This window comes from Populus euphratica, unplaced genomic scaffold, assembly GCF_000495115.2.
Source record: "Populus euphratica unplaced genomic scaffold, PopEup_1.0 scaffold219.1, whole genome shotgun sequence".
Classification (NCBI taxonomy): Eukaryota; Viridiplantae; Streptophyta; class Magnoliopsida; order Malpighiales; family Salicaceae; genus Populus; species Populus euphratica.
This window is the reverse complement of record NW_011500102.1, coordinates 49,244-70,559: the sequence shown is the minus strand read 5'-3', so window position 1 is coordinate 70,559 and position 21,316 is coordinate 49,244. Positions and strand designations below refer to the sequence as shown.

General features: G+C 32.0%; 3 protein-coding genes across 3 annotated transcripts; 2 read left to right on the top strand and 1 right to left on the bottom strand.

Annotated features, from left to right (window-relative positions):
• Nucleotides 1-7,175: 7,175 nt before the first annotated feature.
• On the top strand, nucleotides 7,176-8,194 carry LOC105109478 (RING finger protein 165-like). Its single transcript, XM_011004200.1, has one exon. It carries the CDS (start codon nucleotides 7,357-7,359, stop codon nucleotides 8,026-8,028), a length of 672 nt encoding a protein of 223 aa, XP_011002502.1. The 5' UTR covers nucleotides 7,176-7,356; the 3' UTR covers nucleotides 8,029-8,194.
• Nucleotides 8,195-10,588: 2,394 nt separating this feature from the next.
• On the top strand, nucleotides 10,589-13,408 carry LOC105109477 (G-type lectin S-receptor-like serine/threonine-protein kinase At1g34300). The gene has a single exon (XM_011004199.1). The coding sequence runs from the start codon at nucleotides 10,636-10,638 to the stop codon at nucleotides 13,156-13,158; it is 2,523 nt and encodes an 840-aa protein (XP_011002501.1). The 5' UTR covers nucleotides 10,589-10,635; the 3' UTR covers nucleotides 13,159-13,408.
• A 4,510-nt stretch (nucleotides 13,409-17,918) lies between these two features.
• LOC105109475 (G-type lectin S-receptor-like serine/threonine-protein kinase At1g34300) lies at nucleotides 17,919-20,990 on the bottom strand. The gene has a single exon (XM_011004198.1). The coding sequence runs from the start codon at nucleotides 20,755-20,757 to the stop codon at nucleotides 18,079-18,081; it is 2,679 nt and encodes an 892-aa protein (XP_011002500.1). The 5' UTR covers nucleotides 20,758-20,990; the 3' UTR covers nucleotides 17,919-18,078.
• Between the last annotated feature and the right edge of the window lie 326 nt (nucleotides 20,991-21,316).

Sequence of the window (21,316 nt, the reverse complement as noted above, 5' to 3'; positions counted from 1 at the left end):
AAAATATTTCCCTACAAATTAAAAAAAAAACCTATTACTATCTATATGTAATAAGATATTTTATATGTTTATTGTATATAATACATACTTTATTATATACCTTCTGAAATTGTTAGACATTAGATCTTGATAATGCATTACCTAAAACCCGTGAATCATTGACACTTCCTTCCTAGCCAGCTAAAACATATATAAACTTTAAATCAAAAGTTATAGCTGCTCAAATATTTTGTGTTGTTCTTTCTTTTTGACCTCGAAACTTTCCTTGAATCTCAACAGAAACATTTGCAGGAACATAGGTACCATCAATTGCTTCCACACAATCCTATATAAACATGAAAAAATAATTTATAACCTTTTCTTCTGAATGTAATTAATTAATTAATAAAAATATTGGTATTGTTTTCATACCTTAAAATAAAGAAAAAATCTTTTATTATTCATTATTTCTGCTGGAACTGTATCATCTGGATCTTTAATAAATTGTTTGTATAACTTAAGAATTGCTTTTAAAACAATTCTAAAGTAACGATGGATAGTTTCAACAGACCTATAGTATATATCATTAATAACCTGAAATCTTTGGTTATGGCCTACAATTTGTAAAAACACAATTACTTGCTCCTTAATAGACACATTTTGAGTTGATCGTAATAGGTCACGACTTGTGAGAACATCACACAATCTATATAAGATAGCAAGTTTCATACAAATTTGTTCAACGCAATGTCTATCACCTCAATTTAAAATGTTGTCAATATAGAATTCTCGTTGAGCAATTACATTTATACGTGGTTCTCTTGATATATAAATTCTATTTCTTTCTTGTTCAATAATAGCTACCCCTGTAGCTATCATAGTTACAGCTACTCTCATGCATGCTGTATAAATTATTTTACTATCCATAATATGAAAGTGAAGTTTTTTTTATAACAAAACCTAAAAATATAGGGAAATAAATATTAAAAAAAGCATATAAAATACTTACACAATTAATACAATAAATTATTCTCAAAGAAGCTAACAATATACAATTCATAAGTTCACAACGATCAATAAGAGCAATCATTTTAATTCTTAAAAATAATATGATTATCGAATAATTACATAAACATAAGTTTCAAAACTTACCTCGCATGCAGCAACACAACACACGTTCGAGTTCATAGCTAGGTTCAATTCTATTCTATTTTGATTTGTTAGTTGTAATCATGGAGATTGTTGAGTTTAGACACTAATAGGTAGGTAAGGCTAGTACATAATATTTGTATGATAAACAAACTAATTAACCCAATCATCAATTACAAATTAGAGAGATTTTATTATTAATCTCTATTTTTAGGGGAATAATACCTACTTAGAGTTATATTACATTATATTTCATTACATTACTAAACATATAATTTATAACTAAAATTACAAATACAGTATAATTAGTTCTCATGATTTGTATCGCGTTCTACTACAACCATATGAACAAACTACAACAGCCTATACCTTTGCTTTATAAAAAAACCTCATTGTTCCCCAGCTCTTGCATTGCAAGTATCTAACTCTCTCCCATAACTTAATTAAGACATCCTCATTCGGTTTCTCATAAATTCCCCTCATTCCCTTTATTCCCCTCTAATTCCCCAGTTTATTCGGTTTCTTAAATTCCCCTTCATTCCCCTCTCATTCAGTTTCTCTCATTCCATTGTCATTCCCCTCTCATTTTGGTTTCTCATAAATTCTCCTCATTCCACTATCATTCCCCTTAATCGGTTTCCCCTCATTCCCCTGTCATTCCCCTTACCTCTCATTCCTTTATCATTCCCCAGTTCATTCGGTTTCCCCTTATTCCTCTCTCATTCCACTGTCATTTGGTTTCCTCTCATTCCCCTGTCATTCCCCTCATTCCCCTGGGTTTCCCCTTATTTGGTTTCCCCTCCTACATACTTAGTTCTCTCGTGGTTGTTCTCTCTCAGCTCTTTTTCTCTTCCCCTATTTTCTCTTAGTTCTCTCTCGCCATTCCCCTATTCTCTAAAGAAGCAGGACAACATTACAGATTCAAGGGGCAAGGGGTAGGAGGGCCAGACCTCAAGGATCTCCTCCTCATTCCCAGTTCTCATACCTCTCTTCCCCGGCGGTTTCCCCTCCTGTTTGCGTCTCTCTCTTTGTTTTGGATCTGGTGATGAGGAAACAGAGTAGGGACTGGTTGGGGAAGCTGCCGAATGTGCAAGAAAAATTGTGTTTTTTATAGCTTGCTTGTGATGAATTTGGTTGGGTTTTTCTGTGAGCTTGTTTGAATATGACAAGGAGATGAAAAAGAAAACTAGGTATGGGAAAAAAATTGATAGGCAGCTTCCCCAACCATGATGAATTGTTTGCACAGCAAATACAAATACAGAGAAATAGTTTTTTTGGAACAAACAACAAATTAAACAAGTTCAAGGATTTTTTGCTATAATTCTTATAGATCTAAAAAATATGAAGAAGATAAAAACAAAAGGAGAAATAATAGATAAATTTGAGGGAAAAAATACCTAAAATGTAAGTGTGATTCTCCAGATCTTCTTTGCTTTTCAACTGTTTTCGGAAAGAGACACAGAGAGGGGAAATATGTGTTTTATTAGTAAAGGAAAGTGTTTTCCTTTTGACAAGGAAAGGAAAACACTTTCCTGCGGGTAAAGACAGTTTTTTTATTGACCAGAATTAACTTTCCTTTAACTAACTTTCCGGATGGTTGTCAAACATGAGAAAATGAATTCCTGGAATTTGGTTTCCTTGAAACAAATAAGGCACAAGTATAAAGGCCAATTGTATTTTTATTTAAAAAAAAAAAACATGTAGGAAAAACTTTTAGCCAAGAAAAAAGCTATTTTACCTTCTCTTTTAATGTTTCTGTTGGACCAAGCAAAATAAAAAAAGCTACTTTAACAGTTATTTGGAATTTGATTTTTATGATTAAAAAGTACATGATTACTTAGATTTTGATTTTTATTGTCAATATTTTTATGTTTTTATTTTCAATATTACTAGTGCTTTTTATAAATGCAATGATGAATTATATGCTTTTTAATTATTTACAATTAAATATTTAATTGCTATAAATGAGATTAAATAAATAAATGAATTAATCAAGTAAACAATTTATAACCACTTAAAGTTAGTGGATGAAGTTTCTATTTCAAAATAATTTGTAATTAGTCTAATAAAAAAACTCAATTCTTAATAACATTATTTTGAAACATTGATCTACTTATTTTTATCGCACTAACAAAACTTTCATAATTAAATTGTTAATTTTATTTGAATTTGCAATCATGTTACAATATTATTTATAGAATCAATTTTTAAAAATTTATTGGCAATTTCAATTTTATCAAGAGAGCAATCTAATGAACAAGTTCCATCCATATACATTTTTCTCGAACTATTATATCCTATCTTAGTGTGTTTCAAAATATAATTGTGATGGTTGTTTAAAGTATTTTTCATTAAAAAATATATTTAAATAATTTTTTATATTAGCGCATCAAAATGATTTAAAAAATAAATAAATATTAATTTAAAATAAATAAATAAATTAATTTTTTAAAAACACTTTTAAAACATAAAATTAAACAAAATACTTGGAGCTATAAAGCAAAAAATAAAAAAACCTCTTCCTGATAACTTTCTATTGTGCGAGACTATGAAATTGTTTACCTGACTTAATCTGGACTGCCTCAGGATCCTCTCTTGCACTCAACTCCTAAGCAAGTTACATATGATAGGCTGAATTGTTTTGTGTTAATCTCAATTTGATAAACCCTTTAATCTATCATTAACAACAAATTTTGACCAATAAAAACTTTAAAATAGCACAACATCTAGCAAACTAATAATTAGCCCGAGATTTTTCATAGAGAAAACAAGGTAAGAGATTATTGTATAAAATCAAGAAAGTATTAAATTAGTACAAACCTCATGGTGGAAGGTTTAAGATATGTAAAGCTCTCAAGGCAGACTCTTTGTCAAGATGTGAGCTCAATAACCCATAAGCATTTTGAAGATATTTACAATATAAGCTACAGAAAGATTGTAAATCCATACAAGGGAATAAATTTACACTTACTTATAAATCCATAAGCATTTTGAAGATATTTATACTCTAGGGTTACATACATTTACACTTACTTAATGTGTTATCACGGTTTGATTAGGTTAAACAAGTTTTAAACATCTAAACCTGCATTTAACCTATAATATTTATTTATTAGATTTTTTATTTTTATTTATAATATTTATACTATCCAACTTTGATAAATTAGTTAAGTTGGGTTAGATAATATAAATATTATATACGAAGAATGTGTTTTTTCACCCCCTTATATATAAAGGTAGACAAAGGTTCATCCAACATTCAACAACACACATTGTTGCTTTCATACTTAAATATATTCAAAGGATTTTATTTTCTGCATTTAGTTACTAACTTTTTTCTGCCTCCAACGTACCAAGAAGGATTTATTATTATTATTATAATTATAATAGATGATTTAGACTCAAAAAATAATGTTATATTAATGATGTGGTTTTTAGTTCTAAAATAAAACATATATGAAACGGATATAAACATGTTTGGTTGAAGAAAAAAATAAAAACATAAAATAAATATATCTTTTAAACAATTTTAAAGTGAATATTTGTACTTAAAACACAAGATATAAAAAGACATATCCCCTCTATTTTCATTATTCTTTTTGTTGCATATGAGCTTTTATGATTTTTATAATTAGGTATTATAATTTTATTATTCATCTCTCAATAATAACCATACAATAAAGTTTCTAGATGAATTTCCATTATAAATTTGCTCATATAGTTATTAAATTATATTAAATGAGGATATGAATAAAAATAAATAAAGATCCAAATTATAGATTGGGAGAGTTAATCTGAATTAATTAATTTTTTTAAATAAAAATAATATTGTTTTAATAAAAAAATATTTAAATTATGGGTCAACGAGTTTTTAACATACTTAAGCTAGGTTATTTAATTATTTTTTTTAACCAAACTGGTTCAAAATCCTTTGTTGGTTGGGTTTCTATTGAAATTTTATAGCTAGGCTTAGAACATGTATTAAAAGAAGACCCCTTAAAAATTCTTAGTAAAAAAGAACTCATATTTTATTCTCATGCTCATAACATTAATGAATTTTCTAGTAAGATTTTGATATATGTATGTTATCATTCTGTGGATTCGTCAACAAATTCCTAATAAATAAGCAACTCAATTGTTAATTTTTTTTTTTAATGTTGAGACATTTAATTATAAATATGTAAAAAGTTCAGTCATTTAGAATATCATTTTCCCTAATAATAAAACATAGAATAAATATATTTTACTCAAATTGCTCCAACCTTTATAATTCTTGTAGCATATATATTAAAAAACTAAGAATCGTGTTTAATTAAAGGAATATAAAAACTAAAACACAAATACAAAACAAAATTGAAAACTAATATAGATGTTTGTTGGCTTCATCAAGAACAGCACAACATATTTTTAACTCAAACATATACTTTATCTATCTCGATACTTAAATAAATCTTAGTATTTTTAACTTCAACTCCGTCTCTTTAGAGACAAAAATCACTTCATGCTCATCTCAATTCACACAAATGGAGGAAGAAATATACGCAAATGAGTACAAATTAAATCCTCATAATTCCATATGCTTAAATATTTATGTATTTTCAAAACCCCATTGGAAATCTCTTAATTTATAATAAATTGACAAATGATGAAAAAAATAGAACACGTTGAATCTAAGTTAATTGTTTCAAGCTATTCTACCTCGTATCGACAAAGTGGGCATGATGTGGACTTCTTCAACCAATCGAAGATGTGTTTGCAATATGTTCATGAAATATGTGTTTGCAAGGTAACCTTGTAAGTCCAACCATAGCAGAAAAATTTTCCAAGCAAACCACACAAGAATCACAACAAGATTCATCACCATCGTCCTGCGTGGTCTCCTTCATGTAAAACCTTTCTTTCTTCAACTTGTTCAACGTTGATATTGATGCACCTCTTGACACAACCGCATGATCATCTTCATCAAAATCAAATATTGGCACGTTTATCGCATCCAAGTTCACTTCCTCAACATAATCCTCGACAATCACTACATGAGCCGACACGCAAAACCCTTGACGACCAGCTCGTTCCTTAGCAAAATCACTAACAAAAGAACCAATGTTTGAGGCAACATCATGACATAAAGAAACATCATCAAGATTAAGCATATCGGAGACAATGCCGCACATATAACTAGTGCAAGACTCAGGTAAGGAAACAAGTTGAGGAGGAACTAGGCATGACCTGTGTGAGTCCGGGCAAGATGGGTATTCATTTTCTAGCAACAAGTCTCCTGATCTAGAGTTTTTCCATGTCACTTTGTACTTTCGTTGTAAGAGTATTGAGACTTGGAATAGGGGTTTAGCGGTACACGAATCATGCATATCGGTTCTTGATATATTTAGGGGTGAACCAAAATAAAATCTTCTACTCACTGGATCTAATGAAAGGGACAAAAGGAGAGGCATGTTGGTAGAAACAGATCGATAGAACACGTATAGATACAAGAAAGTTCTTCTTCCTTTTAATCTGTATTTTTACATAGAATGAGTGATGGAACTATAGAGGGTTTGGATATTGGAATCCTTATTCGTATGGGAGATGTAATACTTTATATGTCTGCAGAATTCAGGCTAATTATGGCTGCCATGTGTGAAAAGAAAAGATCAGGGATGATTAGTGGCATGATTTCAAAGACCAGGAAGAAATCAGGGCTTTTATGATCCAAATCATGCGGAGAGAGGCCCGCTAGCCTAGTTGAAACAAGAATGATAAAATCTGCTCCTTAATTAATTTTACCGTCACGGCTATGGAAAAGTGTCCCACCTTTCTCCCATGTGTTCTTTCATGTTCCTTATTTCAAAAGGACTGGACAGCAGAGAACAAAATTTGTTTCCTGATATGATACGGATGAAAGCAGTTCTATCTGTATCTCTTACCAAATTTGTTTCCTGATATGATACGGATGAAAGCAGGATGAAAGCAGTTCTTTCTGTATCTCTTACAAAATTTGTTTCCTGATATGATACGGATGAAAGCAGTTCTTTCTGTGTATCTTACAAAATTTGTTTCCTGATATGATACGGATGAAAGCAGTTCTTTCTGTATCTCTTTAAATGCAAGGCAGAAAATATACACGGGCCGTTTCCACTAATCTCTTATTAAGTTTACTAGCTCTCTTGATTGCTCTTTCAGTTCGTTCGTACGTACGTACGTCTTCTTGTTTGTGTATTGCAAGTAGCTTCAATGGAAGTCACAAGAGTTGATGTTAACCTACATACAGTGAACATAGATGTTTTCGATCCGAGGAATTATGATCCTATGTTCCTTGTTCAAATTACTTTGCAAAGAAAGCGTGAAATGTGGTTGAGTGTCATAGACCAAGAAGAATTACTAATGACCGGTCAACACCAGATTGATTCAGAGTCAGGCTGTGTGTTCGAAGTTCCTATTCAAGAAGTTTCTGTGCCTGCTTCATTCATCCATTACCTTGCCCGAAGGATTTCTGGTTTCAACCTTGATGCTTCCCTCTGTGTGGATTTAGCCTCATTGATTGCTTCCCATGCTTACCATATAGAGGGACATTGTAGAGGATTCTATGTGTCAGCTCATGTAGACCTTGTTGATGTAGATGTAAACGAAGTTGCGGCCTCGGAGATTGGGCCAATATTAGATAGCGAAGGTTTCACTCTACCAAGGGGTGCATCGGAGACATTGTTGAAGAAGGAGAGGTTTTGTAAGGAGCAGGGGGATGCTGATTCTTCTTCGGGTAGTGCTTGTGTGGTTTGCTTGGAGGACTTTTCTAGTTCAGTTAAGCTCATAAAGTTACCTTGCTCTCACGTGTTTCATGACAAATGCATCTTTCGTTGGCTGCTATACTCTAAATCCTGCCCACTTTGCAGAACAGAAGTGGAATAGTTCAACAGCTCAAAATCGACAAGGCACAGTCCATGCAATTATTTAGTTAAAGTTGGCCGGTTCTCCTGTTTTCGTTTAGAGGATTAGTTTGTTCCTTCTCTGTTAATCTGAAAATTTGTTGTAATTAATTTGAATCTAGTACTCAAAATTTTGTTCATTTAAGCAATGGCATGCATTATTAGCAAGACTCTTCTGGGTATATATATGTGCGTGTGTGTTCATGGAAGTATACTAGATCGAGTTAAACCAAGAAGGGTCACCACCTTCCTTGTTCTTAATCTTAATCCCTCCTATTTCTGCTAAGTGGATAATGGGAATATATAGGTGAAATTAACACTTTCTCTCCAAATGACATCAGACGAAATTGAGTTATTCATTAGTGAATTGAAATAATGAAACTTAATTATGCATTAGTGGCTGAGATTATCAGAACATGCCCTGTGTATTATATGTTATATGCAGTACAGTTACGAAAACCAAAAGAACTATTGTTGACATATAACATGCAGTAAAACCAATTTCTCTTGTTGATTATCCAACAATCATTCATAATTTATGAAGGAAATATCTCATCAGGAATTGCCAGAGGATGTGTATGGTGCATGGAATCCTAATTAGCTGAAGCCAAACTTTGTAAAGCAGACAAGGAGTTTTAGCCAGGTGTGGTAGACAAACATCATTAAACTTTGTAAAGAATCCTAATTAGCTGAAGCCAAACTTTGTAAAGAACCCTAATTAAATAGTTTTTCTTCTCTATACTTTCCAGTTTTTTTCTGGAAATTCCACCCTTTTATTTTAATTGAACTGAAACCATGTTCTGTTTTCAATAAATTGAGTAAGGACTAGTAAACACCTAATTTTCTACTGTATTACTTCTCATTAGCTAATTTTTCCTGATTGATGAAGACTTGCAACAAAAAAGGTCACTCTTCCCCTGATTTTTGGAGACAGACATCAATGCTCAGGGTTCTCTGTACGTCATTGGCCATGATTTCGTCAAGAACTTTTGTCCAAAGCATGGAGAAATCAGAAGATATCATTTTCTTGGATGGACGGATGTTGGATGTCAGTAGTTAAGAAATTCGGCCATGCTTTTTATGGTCATCAAAGCCTTGGTCTCCATGTAAGTACCAGTTGCATTTGAACTTTCAACAAATTTGATCGACACTGTTTAAAATTATGATGCGCAGGATCGTGTTTAACAATTTTAGTCAATAGATCGTTGCTACAGAAACTATACAGTTTAGAGGGTAGCAAGTTTGTGTTGATGGCAGTAAATCCAATTGGGTGCCGCCGGTCATGGCCGACGACCGACCAGTAATGGCGGCATTCAAGGTTTGAACAAGGCAGCTCGCCTCTTCAATGCTCACCTGAAGTCTTTAATATATGTCGGCAAGCAAGAAATGCCTGGCTCTAACCTTGTCTTCGTCAATTCATACAAGATGATCAGAGATATTATAGAAAATCATATCTCGAGAGGTACATATTTCTTTTTCATAAGCAAACACATTAACCTGCTAGATGATTCTTTAATGGATGACAGGGAAGTATCCGCTTCATTAGCTGGAATGATTTGACCGGTTTTAGGATCTCTGTATAAACAGGATTCAAAGACATAAGCAGTGCTTGCTATGTCCTTGAATGGAGGAAATGGCATCCTATGCCAAAAAGAAGGGCAAGCCTGTGAAGACAGGAGCATTCATGTTAAACAACTGTCTTCACTTTAGTTTAATTTCTCTCTAAGATAATGCTTGGTATTATTTTGTTTTTTAAAAGTGTTATTTATTTAAAAAATATTAAAATATAATATTTTTTATTTTTTAAAATTTATTTTTGATATTAATATACCAAAACAAACCTAAAACATAAAAAAATTAATTTTTAAATAAAAAAATTTAAATTTTTAACAAACATTCAGCTATTGATAATAATTTATAAGTTTTCTTGGTAATATAATAATTAATTTTTTTATACCTCATTTTAGTATTTGTTTGAAAAATACTATCTCCATAAAATATTTTTTTACATATTATAAATATCACCAAAAACAGTTTCCCTTTCTCCTTGCCCTCAATTTGCTTTTATATTAGGGTTGTATGTTTTTGTATTTTAAAAATATTTTTAAAAAAAATTAATTTTTTTATTTTTTTATTTACTTCAAATTAATATATTTTTAATATTTTTAAATTATTTTGATATGCTAATATCAAAAATAATATTTTAAAAATAAAAAATATCATTAATATATATTTTAATATAAAAAAATATTTAAAAAATAACCACAAACATACCCTAAAAATAACTTTAAAATCAAGGAAATCTCATTAGGAATTATATCTATGATTCATGTACAGTGAAAATTACAATTATTTATTTAGTGTATTATTACTGTTTTGAGAGGAAAATCATATTTTTTTTATTTTTTATTTTTATTTTAAAATTATTCTACAGATAGATTTTTTTATATTATTATAAATTTTTATCTTTTCTAAAATCTTGGACAAATTAAAAAAAAAAAAAAAAACCCTTTTCTTAAAACAAACCATTGGTTGCACAAATCCCACTTATAAATTTCAAAACCTAAAACAAAGCGAAAAAGAAGAGAAAATGAGAACTCAAAATCTCCTCTTCTATCTACTTCTCTTCTTCTGCACTACAGCAACATCACAAACAACGATCCAACCAGGCACCACTCTATCAGCTTCCAACCCAAACAAGACCTGGTCATCACCAAACGACACATTCTACATTGGATTTTCCCAAGTGGGCTTATCTTCTTATTACACGTTAACCATCAACTACAATGGTGGGGTCCCAATTTGGACAGCAGGCAATGCCACCACCACAGTTGACTCAAAGGGTTCCTTTCAGTTCCTGTCCTCCGGCAACCTCCGCCTCCTTAACGGCTCTGGCGCCATCGTTTGGGACTCTAACACTGCTCGACTTGGTGTCACCACTGCTTCACTTGATGATTTTGGTAATTTAGTGTTAAAGAATGAAACTATTTTCGTTTGGTCTTCATTTGATAACCCAACTGATACGATAGTGCCTAATCAGAGTTTTACTGTGAATCAAGTTTTAAGATCTGGGTCTTATTCTTTTAGGTTTCTTAGTACTGGAAATCTCACTTTGAGATGGAATGATAATATAGTATATTGGAATAAAGGGTTGAACTCTTCTGTTGATGCTAATTTAACTTCACCTGCTTTGGGGTTGCAACCAAATGGGATTTTGACAATTTTTGATGTTGCTTTTACAAGTGGGTCGTATATTGTGGCATATAGTAATGATTATGCTGAAGGGAGCACAAGGTTGAGGTTTCTGAGGTTAGAAAAAGATGGGAACTTTAGGATGTATAGCACTGATATAGGTAGCGGAACTGCAACTATGGTATGGTCTGCTTTGACTGATCAATGTGAGATTTTTGGTTATTGTGGGAATATGGGGATTTGTAGTTATAATGAGTTGAGTTCGAGTTTGAGTCCGACTTGTGGTTGTCCATCTGAGAATTTTGAGCCTGTTGATGTGAATGATAGTAGACAAGGGTGTAAAAGAAAAGTTGAGATTGAGAGTTGTGTGGGGAGTGCGACCATGTTGGTGTTAGATAATGTGAAATTCCTGACTTATCTGCCTGAGACAGTATCTCAGGCTTTCTTCGTGGGGATATCAGCTTGTAGGTTGAATTGTCTTTCTCAAAGTTCTTGTATTGCTTCAACATCGTTATCAGATGGAACTGGCTTGTGTTACCTGAAAAATCAAGGTTTTATTAGTGGATATCAGAATCCAGTGCTTCCCAGTACTTCATATGTGAAAATTTGTGGGCCAGCGCAACCTAACCCACCACCTGGTGTGCAGATTGCAGGGAAGAGAAAAAGTTCGAGATTACGTGTCTGGGTTGTTCTTGTTGTTGTTGTGATTACCCTTTTGGGTCTGATTACTGTGGAGGGTGGTCTGTGGTGGTGGTGTTGTAGAAACAGTCCCAAGTTTGGCAGTTTGTCAGCTCAGTATGCACTACTGGAGTATGCATCCGGTGCTCCAGTGCAGTTCTCATATAAGGAGCTGCAGCATTCAACAAAAGAGTTTAAAGAGAAGCTTGGAGCAGGAGGGTTTGGAGCTGTTTACAAAGGGGTTCTAGATAATAGAACAGTTGTTGCAGTGAAGCAACTTGAGGGAATTGAACAGGGTGAGAAACAGTTCAGGATGGAGGTTGCAACTATTAGCAGCACTCACCATTTGAATTTGATCAGATTGATTGGTTTTTGCTCTGAGGGTCGTCATAGGCTGTTGGTTTATGATTTTATGAAAAACGGGTCTCTTGATAATTTCCTTTTCACTTCAGAAGAGCAGTCAGGAAAATTTTTGAATTGGGAGCAGAGGTTTAACATTGCCCTTGGAACTGCAAGAGGAATCACATATCTTCATGAGGAATGTCGAGACTGCATTGTTCACTGTGACATCAAGCCGGAAAACATTCTCTTGGATGAGAACTACAATGCCAAGGTGTCTGACTTTGGTCTTGCAAAGCTTATAAATCCCGAGGATCACAGATATAGGACACTGGTCAGTGTTAGAGGGACAAGAGGATATTTGGCACCGGAGTGGATTGCAAATCTTCCAATAACTTCCAAATCTGATATCTACAGTTATGGGATGGTTTTGTTGGAGATAGTGAGTGGCAGAAGGAACTATGAAGTCTCATCACAGACAAACCGTAAAAAGTTCTCTGTCTGGGCTTGCGAAGAGTTTGAGAAGGGTGATGTTAATGCAATTTTGGACCAAAGGCTTACACACCAAGATTTGGATCTGGATCAAGTGACAAGGGCTATTCAAGTGAGCTTTTGGTGCATCCAGGAGCAACCATCTCAAAGGCCAACGATGGGGAAAGTGGTGCAGATGCTGGAAGGAATTTCTGAGATTGAGAGACCACCAGCTCCAAAGACAATAAAAGAAGGTTCTTTTGGTGGAAGTAATGCAAGTGCGAGTAGCAATGTCAGTGCTCTCTCGACTTTCGAGGTTTTAGCACCCGCTCTCTCATCTTCCTCATCATATCAGACTATAGGAATTTCACCTTTAGCTTCAGTAAGAAATATAGAGAGGACTTCATCACCACTGCATTCAGACTCAAACTGAAGCTCATCTTCACACGGTCCTTTTGCCTACAATACTGAGGAACTTGTATGCACATGTTTTTGACAAAATACTATACAATGTTATGATAGACATAGAACCTTATAAAAATTATTTTTAACTGCAGTATATAGATTTATCAAGAATGACCATGTTTATATAAACCAGTTCATTCAAGAAAGGTGTAATTACTATCCTCGCATGTAAATGCTATATCAAGGTCCAATAAACTGGATATTATTATGCTTTTGCATTTTCCTTTTCCTTCTTGGCTTGAATGGGAAGGTGACTGCTGGACTTCTACCTGTGTTGTTTTTGAGTTTCGGGCCTAGAGAGATGCTTCCTTTGTACGTGTATTCTAGCTTTTTGATTAGTGAAAGTCTTTGATTTGTCTTTGACGGTGGTATAGGCTTTAAGCTGAATCATGTAAAATTGCCAGGCCTTTCTCTTTCATTATGTTTCTCTTTCTCATTATGTTATCCATTACACCCAAAGAATTTTGTTTTGATCCTATGCTTTGAAATTCCCAACAATATTGAAAGAGGACTTGGAGTCATCAGCAGAGCTAACAGTGGTTAGTCTAAATGGAGTTCATCCATTCTGTAGAGTTTTTCCCTGCTGCAACTTTTTCCTTCCTTTCCATGATTAATCCTTCCATGGAGATTCTCGACCTTAACATTGTTTATTTTTTTATTTGAAAAGTGTTTTTAAAAAAATTAATTTTTTTTTATTTTAAATGAATATTTTAGTGTTTTCAATTATATTGATGTGCTAATATTAAATATAATTTTTTTAAAATAAAATTTAAAATAAAAAAATATTATTTTAATATATTTTGCAATAATAAATATTTTAAAAAATAACTATTATTATAATAATAAATGAGTTATAAGAATACTCAATGAATTGTTGGCTTAAACACAACTTAGAGTTTCTTGTAGGGTTTTAAATGAATCAAGTTAAGTTTAAATTTTAAATTATAAATTATTAGATTGATATATAACTTTGGATTTTTAAGAATTTATTTGGAAGTGTGGTTGGAATTGCTTTTTAAATAATTTTTTATTTCAAAATATATATTAATGATATTTTTTTATTTTTAAAAAATTATTTTTAATATTAGTATATTAAAATAATTTAAAAATACTAAAAATATATTAATTTGAAGTTAATAAATAAATAAATAAATAAATAAATTTTTTAAAAGAATTTTTAAAACACAAAACAAACAGGGCTGAACTAACACCTTAAAATCTTTGGGATTAGAACTCGTAGAACCTTGCTTGTCCAAATCTTTGATTTAATTTAAGTTGATTTCTTGGTATCCTTTTGAAGTTATTCTCGTAACTAAGTTTTTTTTTTTTAAATCAACCCGATCTGATTGAACTAGTGAAAATCTAGTTTAATTATTAAAAAAATAAAATAATATTATTTTAAATTAACGATTTAACTCATTACCTAAACATTAGACCGGATCATTTTAATAGTTTTTTACTGCAATGCAATACATCTGCCGTTAGAGAAACCATTCATTCAAATTTGGCTGTCAAAAGACCTTTCCAAATAATCTAAAATAACAATGATTATCATCCCATCCCTTGCCTCCACATTATAGGGCCCAGTGAGACATGAAAGTCAATTGGGAGGCTTTTTACAACCGCTAATCCTGGTGATTGGTGCTCTCCAAGGTGGCTCCCTTCAATATTAAAATTTTATTTTATTTTTTATTTGTTTTAAATTAATATTTTTTAATTTTTTTAAATTATTTTAATACGTTGATATTAAAAATAATTTTAAAAATAAAAAATATTATTTTTAAATATTTTTAAATAAAAATAATTTAAAAATTAACTATATCTATATTTTTAAATATTAGTGCGAATGTTTGGTGGTTGGGTGCTTGCCTTTGGCTCCTTAGAACGGTCCGTACCATAGATTACATTTCATTAGTAAAAAACAAAGTAGAGGTGATATAAATGCATTTTGAAAAAATAATATATGATAGAAAATAAATGAATATTTAATTATATAAAAAATGAGATTAGGTTAATCACATGCCTTGGCTTTTGAAAATCTCTCCCAAAAGGCACTTCTGCTTTTCGAGATGGGTGAAAAGGGAAGAAGTTCGTTGTCCCACATGAGGTTGGAAAGTTGTTGCAGCAACTTTCTTTCTATTGTTAAATTATTCTGGGATTTTCATATATAGTTTTTTTTTTTTTTTAAGATTCTGTCATAATTTGTTGCATTGATAAAAAAATAATTTAAATATTTAATCTCATTCACATCAATTTAATATCCAATGATAGCATGCTAAGCAAATCTCACTTATCATTCAAGTCAACATTTTAAATATTTAATTTTTTTATTTATTGTATACACTAGTCATGTATGCTCCGTTGTGTGGGAATTATATAATTTTAGTTATTTGATTATTTATATATAATCAATTATCATTATTATAATATTATTTGTGTTTTATCATGTTTATTATAATTATTTGTATTTGAACAAAAATATTAGCATATATTGTACCTATAAAAATACTTAAACTAATACTTTAATATTCATATAAGTTTTTTTTTTCTAAGTTTGTATCAGTTTTTTTTATTGATTGAAATTGAATTTAAGAAATTTATATACTAAAAATAAAACCAAAAAGTAATATTTTTTTAAAAAATATATAATATATTTTATCTTTTTAATGCATATTGAATTTTAAGTTTTAATTATGCTTAATTTTTTAAGAAATGATTATTGTATCATTTGATTTCATAATTTTATTAAGAAAAATGATTAATTAAAAAATAATAAGGAATTAACTAATATAGTATCATAAACTAGCAACTTGAAGAACATTGATATGGATAGATCTAGCATAAAAGGTGAGTTTCTTGAATTGTTTTTTTTTTACTTTTATATCTTTGGCTTTCAATATATATATCTTAGTGAATTATATTCATTTTAATAAATTGTGTATGAGAAAAAAAAAAGAACAAAAAATTATGTACTTGACATAAAAAAAGGATGAGAAGCATTAGGTAAGTATTATAATTTTAATATTGATTGATTGAAAATGGTTGATAATTATGAGTATGTTTGTTTTTATGGTTGATGTTGAGATTAGTTATAATTTAATTATTCAAAAAATTCAATAATAAAAAACTAGTTTTTCTTTTTTATTTTCATAATTTTTTTTGTGGATCCTATATATAAAATTTAACTTCAATTATAAAAACAATCACATTCATTATATGATTAATATCTCAGAATGGTAGGGTTAGATTTGTGGTTAGTCCTAAAAGATATTGATATTGTGATTAAAAAAAATTAAATTATTAATATTAATTGTGTAGAGTTGACTCAATATAATTCAATAATTATATAGGTTCAAAAATAATATAGATAACAAAAAAAATATTTTAATTAAAAAACATTGAAGACAATATTTTTTTTACCTTTTTAGATATTAAGACAATAACAATATATTAAATTAACTTAGGTTAACTTGTTTAATTCATGACATTTATTAAGAGATCATGATAATTTTATATAAAATACATCGACACAAATTATGAAGCTAAATTATCAATTAATCTAATGATGAAAGATAAAATTAAAAAAATAATTAAAATAAAAGGACAAAAAAAAACTATCATAGTCAACTTGCCAAACTCATGATTTGAGTCATGAGATTAGGATAATCTCATAAAAAATAAATTAAAATAAATTATGAAGTTTAATTCTCAATTAATCTAATGTTAAAGAATAAAATTGAAAAAAAAATCTAAAAAAAATAACCTGAGTTAATTTATTAAACTCATGACTCAGGTTATGAGATTATGATAATTTTATAAAAAGAAATTAAAAAAACAACTCGAGTCAACATGTGAAACCCATGACTCGAGTCATGAGATTAAAATAACCCAATAGAAAATAAATCGAAACAAATTATGAATCTCAATTTTCAATTAACCAATTGTTGAAAGATGAAATTGAAAAAAAATCAATCTAAAAAAACACAATAAAAAAGTCATAGTTAACTCAGGTTAACCCACCAAACTCGTAACTTAAATCATAAAATTATAATAAATTTATAGAAAATAAATTAAAATAACTCATGAAACTTAATTCTTAATCAATTCAATATTAATGATGAAATTAAAAAAAATAATTAAAAAAAACTTGGATCAATCGAATTAATCTACTAAACCTGCAACACAAATCATAAAATTAAAATAATCACACCAAAAGCAAATCACAACAAATCTTGAAACATAATATTTAATAAACAAAATGTTAAAAAATTAAATAAAAAGAGAAAAAAATATTGTTATAATTAATGTGTTTTGTGAAGTGCTACACAATAAATACACCACCTTTTTTAGTTTTATTAATAAAATAAAATATTTTAACAATATAAAATGTTGAGAATGTACAATTTTTGCTTTTTATTCTATTCGATGAATGATTGTCAATACAGAGAGTAATCCCTTTTAACTATTAAATTATTTTCTTCATGTAAAAAAGTTTGCATAAGGTATATGAAAAAATAGATTATATTTATGATCTAAAATGTAAAAATTTACTCGATAAAAATACTAAAAGATTTTAATAATCGAAGCAACACGAGAGTTTATAACCAGCAGCTCTTCGATGAACTTACCAAACCTAAATCTCTATCGAGAAAACAGGTTTTTTAAGCTTCACCATCATCAATATTGCATTCTGTGTGCTCCTTCTTCCTAGAAAGACAAACTCGTCACTGAGCTCCAATCTTCGTCTTTTTATAGCAGCAATGAGATCATATAAACATATGATTTGTTGTCGAAACTCAAACTACAGATACAATTCCTTAAATTTCAATGCTTGCTTAGTTAGAAGTTGGCTGAACAAAAATTGGAGTACTAGTAAAAACCATGAATGCTAACGAGATCTGGTTTGAAATGATCCTAACAATGACGAAGATTTCTTCTCCATAATCCTCTCTGAAATGAAAGGCGATATGCCTGTGGTTTGAAATGATGAAGATGAAGAGGGAGGTGGAGCCGAGGCTTCATAAGTAGAGTGAGCACCATCTTTACTGCTCAAACTCGTACTTGTTCCACAACTAGACCCTTCTGTCAAGGCCTTGGGTGCTGGTGGCATTGCAATCTCTATAATTCCCTCAAGCATCTGCACTACTTTTCCCATTGTTGGCCTTTGAGAAGGATGCTCCTGAATGCACCAAAAGCTAACCTGAACAGCCCTCATCACTTGTTCCATGTCCACACCCTGATCAGCAAGTCTTTTGTCAACAATTGCCGCCACGTTGCCCTTCTCAAACTCCCCATAAGCCCACTCTGAGAACTTCTTTTCATTGATTTCTGCGGACACCTCAAAGTTCCTTCTCCCACTCACTATCTCCAACAAAACCATCCCGTAACTGTAAACATCAGATTTTGATGTTATTGGGAGGTTTGCTAGCCATTCTGGTGCCAAATACCCTCTAGTGCCTCTAATGCTTGTCAGGGATCGGTATCTTTGGTCCTTCGTGCTGATAAGCTTTGCAAGGCCAAAATCAGACACCTTGGCATTGAAATTTTCATCCAACAGAATGTTTTCTGGCTTGATATCACAATGAACAATGCAATCTCGACATTCCTCATGAAGATATGTGATTCCTCTTGCTGTCCCAAGAGCAATGTTGAACCTGTTCTTCCAATTCAAAAATTTCTCTGACTGATCTTCTATCCTAAACAGGAAATGATCTAAGGACCCATTTTTCATGAACTCATATACTAAAAGCCTGTGACGCCCTTCGGAGCAAAATCCAATCAATCTGACCAAATTCAAATGGTGAGTATTGCTTATAGTTGCTACTTCCATCCGAAACTGTTTCTCACCTTGTTCAATTCCCTCAAGTTGCTTCACTGCAACTACTGTTCTGTTAGCTAGAACTCCTCTATAAACAGCTCCAAACCCTCCTGCTCCAAGCTTATCCTTGAACCTCTTTGTCCAGCGATGCAGATCCTTATATGAAAACTGAACAGGAGCACCAGAGGCATATTCAAGAACTGTATACTGAGCCCACACACCTCCAAATTTGGGACTAGTTTTACAACAAAACCACCAAAATAAACCCGCTAAAGCGGCCATAACCAAAATAGTGATCACAACCACAACACCGACAACCCAGTCCCGCAATTTCCAGCGCTTTTTGTCCCCTCCACTCTGCTGCTGCAAAGGCAAAGGATTTGGCTGTACTGGTCCACAAACCTTTACATAAGATGTACTAAGAAGCACTGGACCCTGATATCCACTAACAAAATCAGGTGTGTTTTTCATGTAACACCATACATTTGTATCTGAGAAAGAAGTGGAAGCAAAGCAAGAAGTACTTGATAAACAATTCACTCTACAGGCTGTTATCCCAATAGAAACAATTTGCTGAGCCTGGAAAGTAAAAAATTTGGTCTGCTTCAACTCCAGCATTGTTACATTCCCCACACAATCCTCAACCTCCACTTTTCTCTTACACCCCTTTCTCCTATCATTCACATCTACTGCCTCAAAATTCAGAGATGGGCATTTACAGATCGGACTCGAACTTGATTCGATATAACTACAGATCCCCATGTTCCCACAGTATCCATAAACCTGACACTGATCCGCTAAAACAGCCCATGTCATAGTTGTAGTTCCACCACTATACATTCTCAAATTCCCATCACTAAACTTCAAAAATCTCATTACATCAGCCCCTTCTCCATAATCATTGCCAAAAGCAACATTCACTGATCTCCTCAAACTAGCATCTGAAAGAGTTAGGATCCCATTTGGCTGCAATCGCAAGGTTGGAGAAGTCACGTTCAAAGCAGAAAGAGAGCTCAAGCCTTGATTCCAGTACACAACACTGTCATTCCATGTCAAAGTAATATTTCCATTGCTTAGAAGACGGAAAGAGTAAACCCCAGATCGTAAAGTTTGGTTTACTGTTAAGTTCTGTGAAGGGACAAGAGTGTCGGTTGGGTTTTCAAAACTGGACCATACAGCAAAATTGTTGGCTGCCAGTACTAGATTTCCCGTGTCATCAAGGGAAGCAGAAGTGACACCAAGTTTGGCAGTGTTGGAGGTCCACACGGTGGCACCTGAACCGTTGACGAGGCGGAGATTGCCGTTGCGGAGGAACTGGAATACTCCACCGCTGTCAACAACAGCTGCAGAGGCAGTGCCACTAACAACACCGTCGGTTGTCCAGATGGCAACTCCCGCAGCGTAGGAGATGGAAACAGTGTAGGAAGTGGGACCCACTTGAGTAAAGCCCAGAAAGAAAGTGTTGTTTGGAGACGACCAGGTTCGGCTTGTGTCAGAGGCATAAAGAGAGGAGCCTGGTGGTATGGTTGCTGTTGACGTAGTAGTGATGAAGAGGAGGAGAGGAAGGAGTAGGAGAAGAGAGTGGAGGAGGTTCATTTTTTTTCCTTCTTTTTTTGACTGAATGGTCTGCTGGTTTCTTGATGTTGAGAAAATTTTAAAGTTAGTGCCTTTTCTCATTATATTTATTTGTTCATATTCACTAGTGGCATTCAACTGTTTTTTTTCTCCATTGGATTGACTTTCGTGCATGAAGATGAACTTCTTTTCATTGTTTAGTCAATGATTAATCAACGTAGGCTGGAAAATCTAGTGGTGCTCGCTCCGCATACAGTTAAAGAAGAAGAACAAGTGAAAACCAAGGGATTTGGATTTATAACCTTGAGAAAATTCATGGCGTTAAAAAGTTGTGGAGGAGAATTAGAATCAAGTCCCTTTCACGCAGATAAACCAATGAAAGAGAATTGAAATGATCTCTCCGCCATTGAAGCTTATTTATGAGTTCACATGTATTCTATACAGTACCTTTTTGTACATTTTCTTTCTTTTTCCAGTAAGCCCAAGCATTCAATACCGCGGATTGAAACAATAATCCTATTTTTCCATCCTTATTTTTTTTTTAATTTTGCTTTTATAGAACCAAATTAATGATCAATTTCTTACAATTTGCTGTTGCAGGGAACAATTAAAAAAAAGGACTGAAGTATCAAACACGGCCAAATAATAACGTGGCCAGACTAGAATTTGCGCAAAAAAGTTCATTTCGTCCCTTATTTTTTCATCTTCTTTTATGGCAGTCCCTATAATTGTT

Excerpts from the sequence above, each read along its gene's own strand:
- LOC105109478 (XM_011004200.1), top strand. The coding sequence starts at position 7,357 with ATGGAAGTCACAAGAGTTGATGTTAACCTACATACAGTGAACATAGAT.
- LOC105109477 (XM_011004199.1), top strand. The coding sequence starts at position 10,636 with ATGAGAACTCAAAATCTCCTCTTCTATCTACTTCTCTTCTTCTGCACT.
- LOC105109475 (XM_011004198.1), bottom strand. The coding sequence starts at position 20,757 with ATGCACGAAAGTCAATCCAATGGAGAAAAAAAACAGTTGAATGCCACT.